At 45.6% G+C, this 17,477-nt stretch overlaps 1 protein-coding gene across 2 annotated transcripts in view; it reads right to left on the bottom strand.

The window, feature by feature from the left end:
• Stat2 (signal transducer and activator of transcription 2) overlaps nt 1-17,193 on the bottom strand; it is a 30,416-nt gene extending 13,223 nt beyond the window's left edge. Inside the window, exons 1-11 of one of the 2 annotated variants that reach the window (XM_042698783.1) lie at nt 17,016-17,193; nt 10,842-10,979; nt 10,372-10,534; nt 8,196-8,291; nt 7,728-7,832; nt 7,562-7,637; nt 6,572-6,654; nt 6,263-6,411; nt 4,258-4,416; nt 4,063-4,155; nt 3,777-3,836 (exon numbers count right to left, since the gene is read on the bottom strand). In XM_042698783.1, the coding sequence (XP_042554717.1) occupies nt 3,777-3,836; nt 4,063-4,155; nt 4,258-4,416; nt 6,263-6,411; nt 6,572-6,654; nt 7,562-7,637; nt 7,728-7,832; nt 8,196-8,291; nt 10,372-10,534; nt 10,842-10,972 (1,115 nt within the window). In that variant the 5' untranslated portion in view covers nt 10,973-10,979; nt 17,016-17,193. The remainder of the gene's footprint in view (nt 1-3,776; nt 3,837-4,062; nt 4,156-4,257; nt 4,417-6,262; nt 6,412-6,571; nt 6,655-7,561; nt 7,638-7,727; nt 7,833-8,195; nt 8,292-10,371; nt 10,535-10,841; nt 10,980-17,015) is intronic. The other variant, XM_042698784.1, reaches the window with a different exon arrangement.
• Nucleotides 17,194-17,477: the final 284 nt, after the last annotated feature.

The raw sequence follows: 17,477 nt of genomic DNA, 5'->3' as shown, positions 1-17,477 counted from the left end.
AGCAAAGAAGAAGTTAACCAATTAAATAAGCCAATATCCTATAATGAGATACAGGAAGCTATCAAAAGTCTTCCAACAAAAAAAAGCCCAGGACCAGATGGATTCACAGCAGAATTCTATAAGACCTTTAAAGAAGAACTAATACCCATACTCCTCAAGCTCTTCAGAGAAACAGAGAAGGAGGGAGCTATCCCAAACTCATTCTACGAAGCCAATATCACACTCATCCCCAAACCAGGCAAAGACCCAACCAAAAAGGAGAATTACAGGCCAGTTTCCTTGATGAACACAGATGCAAAGATCCTTAACAAGATTCTAGCTAACAGAATCCAGAAACACATAAAAAAAATAATACACTATGATCAGGTAGGCTTCATCCCAGAGACACAGGGATGGTTTAACATACGTAAGTCAATAAATGTAATCCAGCATATCAACAGAGCCAAGGTCAAGAATCACATGATTATCGCCACAGATGCAGAAAAGGCCTTTGATAAAATTCAACATTCATTCATGCTAAAAGCTCTGGAGAAAATAGGAATAGAAGGAACATTTCTAAAAACAATAAAAGCCATTTATGACAGACCAATAGACAATATTATACTTAATGGGGAAAGGCTACAACCAATCCTCCTAAAAACATGAACAAGGCAAGGATGCCCACTGTCTCCACTCCTCTTCAACATAGTCCTAGAACCCTTAGCCAGGGCAATAAGGCAAGAAAAAGACATTAAAGGGATCCGCATAGGGAAAGAAGAAGTTAAACTATCCCTTTTTGCAGACAACATGATACTATACCTCCACGATCCCCAAAACTCCATCCCCAAACTTTTAGAAATTATAAGTCACTTCGGCAAAATAGCAGGATACAAAATAAACCCACAAAAATCAGTTGCCTTCCTATACACTGATAATGTACAGGAAGAGAGGGAAATAAAGGGAGCAACCCCATTCACAATAACCTCCCAAAAAATAAAATATTTAGGAATTAACCTAACCAAAGATGTAAAAGAACTATTTAATGAGAACTATAAAAAGTTAAAGAAAGAAATTGCAGAAGACACTAGGAAATGGAAAGACCTCCCATGCTCCTGGATAGGCCGACTTAATATAGTAAAGATGGTAATACTTCCAAAACTAATATACAAATTCAATGCAATTCCTATTAAAATCCCAATGACGTACATCACTGAAATACAGAAAACAGTCCAAAAATTTATATGGAACAACAAAAGACCTAGAATAGCCAAAACAATTCTAGGGGATAAAGACAATATGGGAAGGCTATCCATGCCGAACTTCAAACTCTACTACAGAGCTATAATAACAAAGACAGCATGGTACTGGCACAAAAACAGACCCGAAGACCAATGGAACAGAATAGAAGATCCAGATATAAATCCACAGGCCTACAGCCAGCTGATATTCGACAAAGGAGCCAAAGACATACAATGGAAGAAACACAGCCTCTTCAACCGCTGGTGCTGGGAAAACTAGGCAGCCACATGCAGAAAACTAAAAGTGGACCCCAGCCTATCACCATGCACCAACATCAACTCAAAATGGATTAAAGACCTTAACATTAAACCTGAATCTCTGAAACTACTGCAGGACAGAGTAGGAGAGACACTTGAACTAATAGGCACAGGAAGGAACTTCCTGAACAGAGTCCCAGGGTCACAACAAGTTGGAGAGAGACTCGACAAATGGGACTACCTGAAAATAAAAAGCTTCTGCACAGCTAAATCTATCGCAACTAAGTTAGAAAGACAACCAACTAATCGGGAAAAAATATTTACCAGCAATATATCAGACAAGGGGTTAACATCCTGTATATACAGGGAACTCAAGAAACTAATCCCTCCCAAACCTAACAAACCAATTACTAAATGGGCAAGGGAACTAAAGAGGGACTTCTCAAATGAAGAAATAAAAATGGCAAAGAAACACATGAGGAAATGTTCATCATCCCTGGTGGTGAAGGAAATGCAAATAAAGACAACCCTGAGATACCACCTCACCCCAGTCAGAATGTCCCACATCCACAAATCAGCCAACGACAAATGCTGGAGGGGATGTGGAGAAAGAGGAACCCTATTACACTGCTGGTGGGAATGTACACTTATACAACCACTTTGGAAAGCAGTCTGGAGGGTCCTTAGAAAGCTAAAGATTGACCTCCCTTACGACCCAGTCATACCACTTCTAGGCATCTACCCTGAACAACAGGAACCAATATACAAGGACACGTGCACCTCCATGTTTATTGCAGCACTGTTCACAATAGCTAGGATACGGAAACAACCTAGATGCCCCACCACAGATGAATGGATCCAAAAATTGTGGTATCTATACACAATGGAATATTATGCAGCCATTAGAAATGACAAAATAATGGCATTTGCAGGGAAATGGATGGAGCTAGAAGGAATCATGTTGAGCGAGGTAAGCCAAGAACGAAGAGACAAACGGTACATGGTCTCCCTGATAAGTGGATGCTAAATCCAAAATGTTAGGTGATACGACAAAACTAACAGGACTTAAGAAACAAAGAACTCCTGCTCATCTGGTTGAACCACTACTAAATATCCCCATGCTGCTGATCACAAATATGGTATATAACATGTTAACACTGTTATATATTACAGACTGTGGTAGACAATTTCCTCCAGGGAAGTTAGAATGAACTTGTGACTTTGAAATTATGTAATCACTTAATCACAATCAAAAAAAAAAAAAAAAGAACCTCGGGGAAGGGAGGGAGGGAGGGGATGGTAGGGGGAAAACAATGGAGGGGGTAACAATGTTCAAGAGGAAGTATACTCATTACCTCACTCATGTAACTGTAACCCTCTGTATAGTATCTTTACAATAAAAAAAAAAAAAAAAAAGACAATCTCTCTAAGCTTGTATTCTTTTTCTTTTCTTTTGTCAGTCGTGGGGCTTGAACTCTGGGTTTGGGCACTGTCCCTCGGCTCTTCAGCTCAAGGCTAGAACTTTACCACTAAGCCACAGAGCCAGTTCCAGGTTTCTGGTCATTTATTGGAGACAAGACTTTCATGGACTTACCTGCCCAGGCTGGCTTTGAACCACAATCCTGGGATCTTAGCCTCCTGAATAGCTAGAATTACAAGCATAAGCCACCAGTGTCCCACATTGTTTTCTTTTTCTTTTGTCTGTTGTGGGGCTTGAACTCAGGGCCCAGGCACTGTTCTGAACTTTCTTGCTCAAGGCTAGCACTCCACCACTTTAAGCCACAGCTCCACTTCTGGTTTTTGAATCATTAATTGGAAATCAGTCTCACCAGTACTTTTCTGCCAGGGCTAACTTTGAACCACAATCCTCATATCTACCTCCTAACTAGGATTATAGGCATGAACCACTGTGCCTAGCTTGAGCCAGTATTCTTATTTGCACATTTTATTTTATTTTTTTATTTTTTATTTTTTGGTGGGTCATGGGGCCTGAACTCTTCAGCTCAAGGCTAACGCTCTACCACTTGAGCCACAGCGCCACTTCCGGCTTTTTTCTTTTTGCTTATGTGGTGCCGAGGAATCGAACCCAGGGCCTCAGGCATGCAAGGCAAGCGCTCTACCACTGAGCCACCTTCCCAGCCCCTGCACATTTGAATACCCAACTTGTAGTTGCTCTTGTATGTCACATAGTAGGTGCCCCCAGGAGTAATGAAAGGGAAGGAAGAGTTAGTTCATACTACCTCCACCCCAGCCCATGTCCTGTCCGTCCCTTGGTCCCACCATGCACCTGTGCTAACTTACTTGTCAATGGAGACTTCTGCCATCAGTGACTCATTGCCTTCCTGGAGTCTCACTAGCAGCCTGCGGGGAAAGGAAGATGGATTGGGAAAAATGGCTCATCTAACCTCCTGGAGAGGCCAGGTAAGGGTTTAGCAAAAGCTAAGAAGCTAAGGGAAAGAATTAAAGGAAGAAGATGAATATAAAGGAGAGAAAAAAGAAAGGACAGGAGTGAGATCTGTAAAGGCAAAAAATACCAGTGCATAGTGACAGGGCTGGAAAAAGAAGGCAGGTGCTCTATAATGCCAACCGTGTTCGGACGGTGAACTTGCTCCCTGTCTTGAGGATGAGGGGCCGATGGAGAGTTTGGGGCATGTAGGGTTGAGCCTCCACCACAAATGCTCTGCGGACAGAGGTATGGAGAAGGTTATCAGTATGTGTAAGAATGTCCCCTGTTATTTCTTTCCTTCTGCTCTTCCCAGAGCTCCCTCCCTGGCCACCAGACCTGTGGAGCAGATTATGTAGTAATTCTGTGACTTGGGCCTTCTGTAGATGTACTCCATCTTTAAAAGTGTCACCCTTATACGCAACCATGTGGCTCAATTCCTTCAGCTGCTTCAGGAGCTGCCGCAGATGAAACAATAGCTTTGCTCCAGCTGTGAACCTGGCAACAGAATCCAGAGAGAGAGGATCCGTGAGTTTCTGGGGTGGAGTCACCACCAAGGTTCTGGGAGAGCGCCACTGGTGGCTCACACCTGTAATCCTACCTACTCCGGAGGCTGAGACCTGAGGCTCATGGTTTGAAGCCAGCACAGGCTGGCTATTATTATTATTTTCTCTAAAGAACTACTCGAAAAATCTGGAAGTCACACTGTGGCTCAAGTGAAACAGCACTAGCCTTGAGAACGAAGAGTCAGGGACAATGCCAGGCCCTGAGATGAAGCCCCCAGGACCAGCAAATAAAAAAAAATTCTGGGGGCTGGGAAGGTGGCTCAGTGGTAGAGGACTTGCCTTGCATGCATGAGGCCCTGGGTTCGATTCCTCAGTACCACATAAGCAAAAGAAAAAAGCCGGAAGTGGCGCTGTGTCTCAAGTAGTAGAGCGCTAGCCTTGAGCTGAAGAATTGAGGGACAGCACCCAGGCCCAGAGTTCAGGCCCCACGACCGGACCCAAAAAAAAAAAAAATTCTGGGGAAAACTGATTTGGAAGCATATAACAGATTATTCAGCATGATTCATAATTCAAGAGATGAAAAAAATCAAAGTCATTTCACACATGACACTGATACAAGGTTTATTAAATGAGAGTTATTTCTAACATGATGCTTGCTGTGTATGATTTATTGTGTTTCACACACATTAATGAAATACACTTACAACCAGCCCATGGGGTAGGTACTAGTATTATACCTGTTTCACAGAGGATAAAACTGAAGGACACAAAAAAGGTGGCTTTCTCAAGGGCCTTCAACTCGTCAAATCTAGGGGGCTAGGAATGTGGCTTAGTGGTAAAATGCTTGTCTAGCATGCACAAAGCCCTGGTTTTGATTCCTCAGTACCACTTAAACAGAAAAAGCCAGAAGCGGTGCTATGGCTCAAGTGGTGGAGTGCTAATCTTGAGCAAAAGAGGCTCAGGGACAGTGTTCAGGCTCTGAGTTCAAGCCCCAGGACTGGCCCCCTCCCCCCCCCCCCAAAAAAAAAAAAAAGTGGACATGGTGATGTGTGCCTATCATCTCAGCTGTGGCAATTGTCCAGGCCAGCCTGGATGAAAAAGTAAAACTCTATTTAAGAATAATCAGGGAGGGGAGAAAGGGCCGGTGCTCAAACAACAGAGAGCCCACCTAGCAAACATGAAGTCCGGAGGTCAAATCACAAAATGAAAAGTTACATTGTGCATCAATTCCTTACTTTCTCCAAAGCAAAGACTAGGTCTTTGTGTTACTTGTGTCATGAAGATTAAAAAGCAGAGAACATCAAAGCTAGCCAGGACAGGGGCTGGGAAGGTGGCTCAGTGGAAGAGCGCTTGCCTTGCATGCATGAGGCCCTGGGTTTGATTCCTCAGCACCACATAAGCAAAAAGAAAAAAGCCAGAAGTAGCACTGTGGCTCAAGTGGTAGAGTGCTAGCCTTGATCTGAAGAGCTGAGGGACAGCGCCCAGGCCCAGAGTTCAGGCCCCACGACTGGACCCCCCCAAAAAAAAAACAACTAGCCAGGACAGGAAAGCCCATGAGAGTCTTATCTCCAATTAACCACCCCAAAGCAGGAAGTGGAGTAGCTCAAGTGGTAGAGCACTAGCCTTGAGTACCAAAGCCCAGGCCCTCAGTTCAAACACCAGGACCAACACAAAACAAACAGAATATAGCTCCAGTGAGACAGAAGAGTTGGGCTCATTCTGGAGAGGGGAAGCCATTGAGAGCAGTCAGTGTTCCTTGCTGTGTGTAGCCCATGTCATCTCACAAAACACAAAGAGTGGCTCTGATCAGGAGGGGAAGAAAATGCATTTCCTCTTACCATTTCTCCAGTTGTTCCAACCCATGGTCCAGTGGCGCTCCAAGGCAGGCTTTTTGTTGCCGGACTTTCCATTCATCCAACTTTGGCAGCAGTAGTTCGACCAGGGTAGTTAATCGGCCCACCAGTGCTTTACAAGCATCCAGTACCTCCTAGGAGAGAGGATATGAGTGCTGAGTACCTCTGACCACCAGACTTCAGCATCTGACTGATGAAGAGACAAAGAGGCCAAAGTGACAGGGCCAGGGTCCCTAGATCCCACCATTTTCCCAGCCACTCCCCCTGCCCACTGCCTCTATCCTTTGCCCTCACCTTTCTCCTTTTGTCCAGTTCATTGGCAGTATTCTGCACAAGCTGCTGTTGCGTGCTGTGATGGGGGTCCGAAGATGTTTTCCCTAAATGGCATGAGTAGGAGTTAAAGTAGGTGCTTCTTTCCTTCTTCTCCTTTTCCCTGCCCCTCTCTTTTGTGCTGATACCAGGGCTTGAACTCAGGGTCTGAGCGCTGTCCTTCAAAGCTGGTGCTCTACCACTTGAGCCACAGCTCCATTTCTGGCTTTTTGGTGATTGATTGAAGATAAGGTTCTCATGGACTTTTCCTAACTTTGAGCATTGTGATCCTCAGATCTCAGCCTCTGGAGTAGTTAGGATTGCAGGCAGAAGCCATTGGCTACCAAACTTCTTCTCTTTCTTGGCATGGGTCTCAGTCAGTGACAGGAAAGGGAAATTTAGGAGGGAGAAGGGAAAGCCACACCATGGACAGGAACCTGGAGCTCTCTGGAAAATTCTGAATATACTAGAAGTCTACTGAACCGAATAAGGACATTTTCTATGCATTTCCTCCAATATTCAGAAGTTGTCCTTCCAGGGTGCGGGTGGCTCACACCTGTAATCCTAGCTACTCAGGAGGCTGAGATCTGAGGATCGCGGTTCAATGCCAGCCCTGGCAGGAAAGTCTGTGAGACTCTTATCTCCAATAAACCACCAGAAAACCAGAAGTGGCACTGTAGCTCAAGTGGTAGAGTGCTAGCCTTGAGCTGAAGAGCTGAGGGACAGTGCCCAAAGCCCAGAGTTCAAACCCCACGACCAACCCCCCCCAAAAAAAAAAACCCCAAAACACAGAAGTTGTCCCTCAGCTCTGCCTCCAGCCCAGCTTCTACAACATACTCTGGCACTTGTAGTCTTATATGTGAGGACTATAAACAGTGACATGTGGCTAACGGTAACTATTGCTCACTGGAGCTTTCCCTTTCTGCTCTCCTCCAACCTGGCCTCCCAGCCAACATGCCCGCTGTGCTTTCCTACTTTGGTTGAGAATCACGAATCGGAAGCTGAAGACATCCTGCAGGTCTTTCAGTTGTGTGATGGATTTCACCAGGTTCTGTACAGAGGAAGGGACTTTAATGAGATAACTTCTGAGGGAGGAAGAAGGATAAACCCTCCCACCCCAACTCTTGCCACATCCACCGACCTCCATCATAGCTCTTAGATCCAGGATTCGGGATTCGATCTCCACCTGTTCATTCTCCATGGGCATTTCAAGATCTGGTATGTCTTGATCCTGAAATAAAAGACTCTGAGCACATTTTAAGCTGTAACCTTTCACAGCAGTGGATCCTGTTCTGAGGCAAATTCTCTAAATTATTTTTTTTTTGGGGGGGGGGGGGGCGGTCCGGTCGTGGGGCCTGAATTTTGGGCCTGGGCACTGTCCCTCAGCTCTTCAGCTCAAGTCTAGCACTCTACCACTTGAGCCACAGCGCCACTTCCGGTTTTTTTTTTTTTCTGCTTATGTGGTGCTGAGGAATTGAACCCAGGGCCTCAGGCATACAAGGCAAGTGCTCTACCACTGAGCCACCTTCCCAGCCCAAATTCTCTCAGTTCTTAACAAAGTCCCTTTCTATGCCAAGAGCTTCCGAACACACTATGAAATTCTTCTTACCATCTGAGTCCTTTGAGCCTGATTTAGAATTCTTTGTTCCTCTAGAAGGAGATTAAAGATCAACTCAGCCAATTGAGTAGCACCTTGGGGAAAGACCTAGGTAAGAAAACAGAAAGAAGGGGCTGAGATGTAGCTCAGTGGCAAAGCACTTGCCTAGCAAGTGCAATGTCCTGGGTTCAATCCCCAGTACCAAAAAAGAAAAGATAAAAAAAATACAATTAAAAAAAAAAAGAAAGAAAAGAAAACAGAAAGAAGGGCTGGAAATGTGGCTTAGTGGTAGAGTGTTTGCCTAGCATGTATGAAGCCCTGACTTCAATTCCTCCATACCACATAAACAGAAAAAGCCAGAAGTGGCACCCTTAGGGCTCAAGTGGTAGAGTGCTAGTCTTAATCAAAAGAAGCTCAGAGACAGTGCCCAGGCCCTGAGTTCAAGCCTCAGGACTGGCAAAAAAACAAAAACAAAACAAAACAAAACAAAAAAAACCATAAAACAGAAAGGATTGATCTAATTCAACAAGATTTTTTTTTAATTTTGTGGGGTTGATAATTTGACCAAAGCCCTTGTGCATGCTAGGAAAATGCTCTCCCACTTATCTATAGCCCCAGTTTGCTTCTTTCCTTTAATCTATACCTTGGGACTGTCCTATACCCTGTAGGATGTTTAGCAGAATTTCTGCTACCCAGTAACATCTCTTCTCTTTCATTTACAACAACCAAAAATGTCTCCAGGCATTGCTAAATATCCCCTGGATGTGAGTGTAAAATGGCACTCAGTTGAGAACCACTGGCCAGGACTTTTTTTTTTTTTTTTGGTCAGTTTTGGGGCTTGAACTCTGGGCTTGGGCGCTGTCCCTGCGCTCTTCAGCTCAAGGTGAGCTCTCTACCGCTTGAGCCACAGTGCCACTTCCAGTTTTCTAGTGGTTTACTGGAGATAAGAGTCTCACAGACTTTGCTGCCTGGGCTGGCTTTGAACTGTGATCCTCAGATCTCAGTCTCCTGAGTAGCTAGGATTACAGGCCTGAGCCACCGGCGGCACCCGGCCCAAGACTATTCTTATTCCCTGGAATGTCCTCCTCCAACCCTTATCTCTGCCCTCATTTCTTTTTTTTTGGGGGGGGGTCTAGTTGTGGGGCCTGAACTCTGGGCCTGGGCACTGTCCCTCAGCTCTTCAGCTCAAGGCTAGCGCTCTTCCACTTGAGCCACAGCACCACTTCTGGCTTTTTTCTTTTTGCTTATGTGGTGCTGAGGAATCGAACCCAGGGCCTCAGGCATGCAAGGCAAGTGCTCTACCACTGAGCCACCTTTCCAGCCCCATCTGCCCTCATTTCTTGCCTATCATACTCTTATTCATTTTTCAAGGCTGGTCTGAGAAGTATTTCCTAATCCTCTTGGAGGATTATACTCAGACACTTGTTTATATAAACTAGAGAAGTTACATATTGTTTCAACATTTTGTTGTTGTTGTTGTTGGTTGTGGGGCCTGAACTCTGGGCCTGGGTGCTGTCCCTCAGCTCTTCAGCTCAAGGCTTCCACTCTACCACTTGAGCCACAATGCCACTTCCGGCTTTTTTCTTTTTGCTTATGTGGTGCTGAGGAATCGAACCCAGGGCCTCATGCATGCAAGGTAAGCACTCTACACTGAGCCACCTTCCCAGCCCCTCAACATTTTTTTTTAATGTGTGTGTGTGTGTGTGCACCAGTCCTAGGACTTGAGTGCTGGCCTTGGGCGCTGTCTCTAAGCTTTTCTGCTCTAGGCTAGCTCTCAATATCCACAGTGAAGCCACAGCTTCACTTCTGACTATTTTGGTGCTTAATTGGAGATAACAGTCTCATGGACTTTCCTGCCTGGGCTGGCTTTGAACTGTGATCCTCAGCTCTCAGCCTCCTGAGTAGCTAGTATAAGATTATAGGCATGGGCCAATGGTGCCCAGCTAATTCAATGATTTACAGTTACCTGCCACCCTCAAGCTTTTCTCTAATATTCCCAGTATTTCCCAATCCTGAATCCCTAGCCTTCTCCCAATAGTGTTATCCAGACTTAGTCCTCTCTGTCAATGAGCCCCCAAGTCTAGACTCTGCCCTCATCCCCAGGTCTGCCCCATTCCCTTTGCACCTTAGGTACTATTTCTCATCCCAAGCCATACTCTACACTCCCACCGTTAATTCCCAACCCCACCTGAATATCCTGAACATCCCTGTAGAATTTTCGCAAGTTGTGCTGTATCAACAAGCTCTTTGGGTCCTTACTGCAGCGGCCACATTCAGAGTTCAGTTGGTCCAAGAAATGAAAGAATAACATTTTGGCTTTGCAGTCATCATTCCCCAGGGCAGCTTCTTTCCTGAAAACCAGGAGTGACAAGGGTAATATCTCTGCAAGCTCTACGATGTTGGAGGCTCAGGAGAAAGGAAGCACTTTTTTCTTCCCTCAATTCTTTTTTTTTTTTTTTTATGCCAATTGTGGGGCCTGAACTCTGGGCCTGGGCGCTGTCCCTCAGCTCTTCAGCTATAGACCAGCACTCTACCACTTGAGCCTCAGCCCCACTTCTGGCTTTTTCTGCTTATGTGGTGCTGAGAAAATCGAACCTAGGGCCTCATGCATGCAAGGCAAGCACTCTTACCACTGAGCCACCTTCTTAAAACCCTCACCAGTTCTGGTCTTCAATCCAGGCCGCCAAGTACTGTCGAACATCCATGGGCAGAAGGCTTTCTGTATACAGCCGGTGCAGCTGGTCCAGATAAAAGCTGTCAAGACTCTGCAGCAGCTCCCACTGTGCCATTTGGGCTCTAAAAAGATGAGGATTCTCAATGGGACATGTTGCTGGCTTAAATTATCCTTTGTCTTGTGGTTGTTTATCATTACTAATTCAAAATGTTTAAAATATACAAACAAATAATACAGAAAATATTAAAGTTTACACCAACTCCACTTCCAATCTCGGTCCATTTTCTTCTCCTGAAAGTAACCAGTTTTGCCGGGTGCCAGTGGCTCACACCTGTAATCCTAGCTACGCAGGAGATTGAGATCTGAGGATCATAGTTTAAAGCCAGCTGGGGGAAGAAAGTCCATGAGCCTCTTATCTCCAATAAACAACCAGAAAACCAGAAGTGGCACTGTGGCTCAAATGGTAGAGCGTTAGCCTTGAGCTGAAGAGCTGAGGGACAGTGCCCAGGCCCAGAGTTCAAGTTCCATTACCGACCAGAAAAAAAAAAAAAGTAACCAATTTTAATTTGGTGTATATTCTTCCAAGATGTACTATTTCATAGCTCCAATATTGTAGCCTTTTGTATCAAGTCTTTTTTTTTATTTAATAATTTTTTTTGGGGGGGTCCAGTCGTGGGGCCTGAACTCTGGGCCTGGGCGCTGCCCCTCAGCTCTTCAGCTCAAGGCTAACGCTCTACCACTTGAGCCACAGCGTCACTTCTGGCTTTTTTTTTTTTTTCTGTTTATGTGGTGCTGAGGAATCGAACCCAGGGCCTCAGGCATGCAAGGCAAGCACTCTATCACTGAGCCACCTTCCCAGCCCTCAATGATCTATTTTAAGCATATACAGAAATAGAATGTATAGTGTAAGAGTCCTCTAGTAGCAGATGGGTTAGGAAAGCACTTGCCTAGCAAGCCCAAGGCCTAAGTTCAAATCCCAGTATATCAAAACCAAAGAAATATCATCTAACTTAACAGATATTTTTTTTTTTTTTACCATTTTTCATATATCTCCCTTATTTAAATGTATTTGTGTTTTTATTTATTCAGGAATAAAGATCAGTGTTGGTTTTGAATATTTATGATTCTTGTTTGTTCTGGAAGTTTGTTAGGGGTTGCAGCCTTCTTAAAGAGATAAGGCAGTGCTAGGAATGTGGCTTAGTGGTAGAGTGTTGCCTAACATGCATGGAGCCATGGGTTCGATTCCTCAGTACCACATAAACAGAAAAAACTGGAAGTGGCGCTGTGGCTCAAGTGGTGGAGGCTAGCCTTGAGTCAAAGAAGCTAAGGGAGGGCTGGGAAGGTGGCTCAGTGATAGAGTGCTTGCCTTGCATGCATGAGGCCCTGGGTTCAATTCCTCAGCACCACATAAGCAAAAAGAAAAAAGCCGAAGTGGCGCTGTGGCTCAAGTGGTAGAGCGCTAGCCTTGAGCTAAAGAGCTGAGGGACAGCGCCCAGGCCCAGAGTTCAGGCCCCACGACCAGACCCAAAAATAAAAAAAAATAAAAAAAATAAAAAGGAGCTAAGGGACAATGCCTAGGCCCTGAGTTCAAGCCCCAGGACTGGCAAAGAAGAAGAGGAGGAGGAAGAGGAAGAAGAGGAGGAGGAGGAGGAGGAGGAGGAGATAAGGCAGCCGGGTGACAGTGCCTCATGACTATAATCCTAGCTAGAAGGAGGCTGAGATCTGAGGATCATGGTTTGAAACCAGCCTGGGAAAGTCCATGAGATGCTTTCTTATCGCCAATAAACTACTCAGAAAAAGCCCAAGTGATGCTGTGGTTCAAGTGGTAGAGTACTAGCCTTGAACACAAAAAAGGCCCAAAGAGAACAACCACACCTGCACCTGCAGTTCAAGCTCCAGGACTGGCAAGGGGGGTGGGTGGGTAGATAAGCCTACAAATTGTTCATCATGCAAGGAGGATATCTGCTCTACACAATGTCTAAACAACAAGCAAAGGGTCACTCTGTCCTTTAGATTGTAGCATTTTAATGACATCTGTTAATCTGACTCCCCATGTGGATTATCAAATTTTTGAGGATCCAGAAATGTCATACAACTGTTTCCTGCTTGTCACCAAACAGCCTATGCTCTGCATCCCCTCCCCCCCCCCCCCCCCCCCCCCCCCCCAGTTTTTCCTGCCCGCTGCAAACTGCTATCTTTTTTTTTTTTTTTTTTTAAATCAGTCATGGGGCTTAAACTCAGGGCCTGGGTGCTGTCCCTGAGCTCTTTCACTCAAGGCTAGCACTCTACCACTTGAGCCACAGCTCTATTTCTGGCTTTTTGGTGGTTAATTAGAGATAAACATCTCACAGATTTTCCGACTCAGGCTGGTTCAAACTCTGATCCTCAGATCTCAGCCTCCTAACCCCATAGGATTATAGACATGAGCCACCAGTGTCCCTGGAGAAAAAGTTTTGAGGACTTCTACCTCAGTTGACTTCATACCACATCCTTCAGGTCTCAGCCTCCGAGTAGCTGGTTATAGGCATGAGCCATAAGCAGCTTCATTTTAACCCTTTTAATAGTCTTTGGTTTTGCTTCTTTTATTTTTTAAATTTTTGTGGACTGAACCCAGAGCTTTACCTAAATCAAGCAAGCATTGAACCACTGAGCTACATTCCAGGCCCCACACTTGATCCTTTTTTTTTTTGTTTTTTTTATTTATTTATTTTTGGATCCGGTCATGGGGCCTGAACTTTGGGCCTGGGTGCTGTCCCTCAGCTCTTCAGCTCAAGGCTAGCACCTCTACCACTTGAGCCACAGCACCACTTCTGGCTTTTTTTTTTATTTTTGCTTATGTGGTACTGAGGAATCGAACCCAGGGCCTCATGCATGCAAGGCAAGCGCTCTACCACTGAGCCACATTTCCAGCCCTTTTTTTTTTTTTGGCTAGTCCTGGGCTTGAATTCAGGGATTGCGCACTATCCCTGAACCCCTCTGTGCTCAAGGCTAGTCCTCTACCCCTTGAGCCATAGCACCACTTCCAACTTTTTCTGTTTATGTAGTACTGAGGAATTGAACCCAGACTCAGAGCTTCATGTATGCTAAGCAAGCATTCTTCTAGTAAGCTATATTCCCAGCCTGCCATGCTTGATCTTTTCTTTTTTTTTTTGGTTGATCATGGGGCTTGAACTCTGGGCCTGAGCGCAGTCCCTCAACTCTTCAGCTCAAGGTGAGCGTTCTACCACTTGAGCTACAGCACCACTTCTGGTTTTCTGGTGGTTTATTGGAGATAAAAGTTTCATGGACTTTCCTGCCCAGGCTGGCTTTGAACCTCAATCCTCAGATCTCAGCCTCCTGAGTAGCTAGGATTACAGGTGTGAGCCACCGTCGCCAGGCTCATGCTTGATCTTTTAAAACTAAATGCCTGTAATTCTCTTCTTTTCTTTTTTCTTTTCGGGGGGGGGGGGGGGGTGTCTGGTCGTGGTGCCTGAACTCTGGGCCTACGTGCTGTCCCTCAGCTCTTCAGCTCAAGGCTAACGCGCTACCACTTGAGCCACAGCACCACTTCTGGCCTTTTTCTTTTTGCTTATGTGGTGCTGAGGAATCGAACCCAGGGCCTCATGCATGCAAGGCAAGTGCTCTACCACTGAGCCACCTTCCCAGCCCCACCTGTAATTCTTTTAAGGAACAAAACAAGCTGGGCGCTGGTGGCTCATGCCTATAATCCTAGCCTGAGATCAGAGGATCACAGTTCAAAGCCAGCCTGGGCAGGAAAGTCCAAGAAACTCTTATAGCCAACCAGAAAACTGTAAGGGTAGGGATGGGAAAGGAAAGTAAGGGGACTGATGGAAAGAATGACACAGCTCAAGATGACTTATACTCATAATCTAACATGGAATTGTAACCTCAATAACTATTCAACAATGAAATGTTTTTTGTTTTGTTTTGCCAGTCCTGGGGTTTGAACTCAGGGTATGATTGCTGTCCCTGAGCTTCTTTTGCTCAAGGCTAGCATTCTACCTCTTGAGCCACAGAGCCACTTTGGCTTCTTCTGTGTATGTGGTACTAAGAAATCAAACCCAGGGTTTCATGCATGCTAGGCAAGCACTCTATCACTGAGCCACCTTCCCGGCCCACAATGATTTTTTTTTTTTTTTTTTTTGTCAGTTGTGGGGCTTGAACTCTGGGCTTGGGCTCTGTCCCTGTGCTCTTCAGCTCAAGACGAGCTTTCTACCACTTGAGCCACAGTGCCACTTCCAGTTTTCTAGTGGTTTATTGGAGATAAGAGTCTCACAGACTTTACTGCCCCAGCTGGCTTTGAATCATGATCCTCAGATCTCAGCTCCTGAGTAGCTAGGATTATAGACGTGAGCACCAACACCTGGCTCAATGAAAAAATTTTTTTTGGGGGGGGTCCGGTCGTGGGGCCTGAACTCTGGGCCTGGGCACTGTCCCTCACCTCTTCAGCTCAAGGCTAGCGCTCTACCACTTGAGCCACAGCGCCACTTCCGTTTTTTTTTTCTTTTTGCTTATGTGGTGCTGAGGAATCGAACTCAAGGCCTCATGCATGCAAGGCAAGTGCTCTACCACTGAGCCACCTTCCCAGCCCCTCAATGAAATTTTTTTTTAATTTTTATTTATTTTTTATTGTGAACATACTGTACAGAGGGGTTACAATTACATGGGCAAGATAATGAGTATATTTCTTATCAAGCATTGTAGCCTCCTCCTTTGTTTCTCCTTCCCATCCTCAATGAAATATTTTTTAAGTGGCAAAATCCCATTTAATTTGTGTGTGTGTGTGTGTGTGTGTGTGTGTGTGTGTGTGTGTGCGCGCGCGGCGCGCCACTTGAGCCACTGCTCCACTTCTGGCTTTTTGCTGGTTAACTGGAGATAAACGTCTCTAAGATTTGTCCACTCAGGCTGTCTTCAAAGTGCAGTCTTCAGATTTCGGCTTCCTGAGTGGCTGGGCTTACAAGTATGAGCCTCCAGCACAGGGCTTCCTGCTTAATTTTTGTGGAATTAAATGGTTGGTGTTAAAGAAGCGAGGGAGCATATAAATTATGGTATTAAAATATGAAAACAACAGCAAAACAAAAACACTATTCTTCCCAAATGGAGAACACACTGAGCACCTTCAACCTGTTTCTCCAGTCATTTTTCACTCTCTCAGGCACATGTTTTGCATTGAATAAACTTTTCAGAAACGAACTAAAAGTGTGTATGTGTGTGTGTATCTATGTATCTATGTGTGTGTCTGTGTGTCTGGGGACTTGAAATCTGGGCCTGAACTTTTTTTTTTTTTTTTTTTGGTCCAGTCGTGGGGCCTGAACTCTGGGCCTGGGCACTGTCCCTCAGCTCTTCAGCTCAAGGCTAGCGCTCTACCACTTGAGCCACAGCACCACTTCTGGCTTTTTTTTTTTGCTTATGTGGTGCTGAGGAATCGAACCCAGGGCCTTGAGCATGCAAGGCAAGCGCTCTACCACTGAGCCACCTTCCCAGCCCCCTGAACTTTTTTTTGTGGAAGGCTAGCGCTCTACCATTAGAGCCAAAGCTTCACTTCCGGCTTTTTGGTTTTTGATTGGAGATAAGAGTCTCACGGACATTCCCAGGCCTGGCTTCCAACTAGGACCTTAGATCTCAACCTCTTGAGTAGTTAGAATTACAGATGTGAACAAGCGGCATCCGCCAGAAATGAATTCGATTTTTATGTAACCTTAGCAAATAGTTTCCCCTTCAGTTCCTTTACAGTTTATATAATTTATCACGTCAATCTTTGTATGTAGCTTGTTTTTTAGTTAAGGATCAAAAATAACTTAGCGGTCTGGGGGTGTGGCTCAAAATGGATAAGCACTGGAGACCCTGAGTCTAAACCCCCAAAACAGAGAATGATAATGATGATGACGACAGAGCAGAAGCAAAAACTTTGGCTAAGACATGAAATTATTGCAAGAATGCCAGGTTCTGGTTCTCGGAGGCTGCAAGGGAGGTCTGGGAGGGGAGTGGGCATTAGGATTGCGATAGCCGGATTGAACAGGGAGGAAAATCCTGCAATTGGCTGGCAACAGCTTCATTTCAGAGGGCCGAAGTTGTTTCCTCCGGGGTAACCCCGGGTTCAGCCGCACTTCCCACCCAGGGAAAACCTCGCATCCCGCTCACCCTCTGAGCACCCGTACCTTATTAGGGCCGCAGTATCCGATCCCCACAGTGGCTCAGGTCGTGACTTACAGTCCTCAAAGGGAGCTCAGGTACCAGGGTCAGGACGTCTGCCAGCCCCCAAAACTCGCGAAGGTGGCTAGAGACCGCAGCCACAAACCCGAGCTCCGCGTTCCCACCCAGCACAACACAGCTCAGCCTACGCTCGGCCCCGCCTACCACCGTGCTGCACGCTCATTGGCGCCGCCACAACTCCACTTCTACGCGGGGCGGGACAAATTGCCTCCAAGACACACCTTCCACTCCAGTGATTGGTCAGAAATCTCATTTACTTCCTTCCCTTTACTTTCTAGGGGCGGGACCTAATTAATAATTAGCCCAGGAGCCACACAGCTCATTTTCGAGAATCTTAAACCGAGCCTCAGAAACGAAACTGATTTGGGGACGGAGGTGGGAAGGGGTGGGGCCGGAATTTCGATACT

This window comes from Dipodomys spectabilis, unplaced genomic scaffold (genome assembly GCF_019054845.1).
Source record: "Dipodomys spectabilis isolate Male_0828 unplaced genomic scaffold, ASM1905484v1 ptg000234l, whole genome shotgun sequence".
Classification (NCBI taxonomy): domain Eukaryota; kingdom Metazoa; phylum Chordata; class Mammalia; order Rodentia; family Heteromyidae; genus Dipodomys; species Dipodomys spectabilis.
Note: the sequence above shows the minus strand (reverse complement) of the source record. Positions and strands in the feature narration are given on the sequence as shown.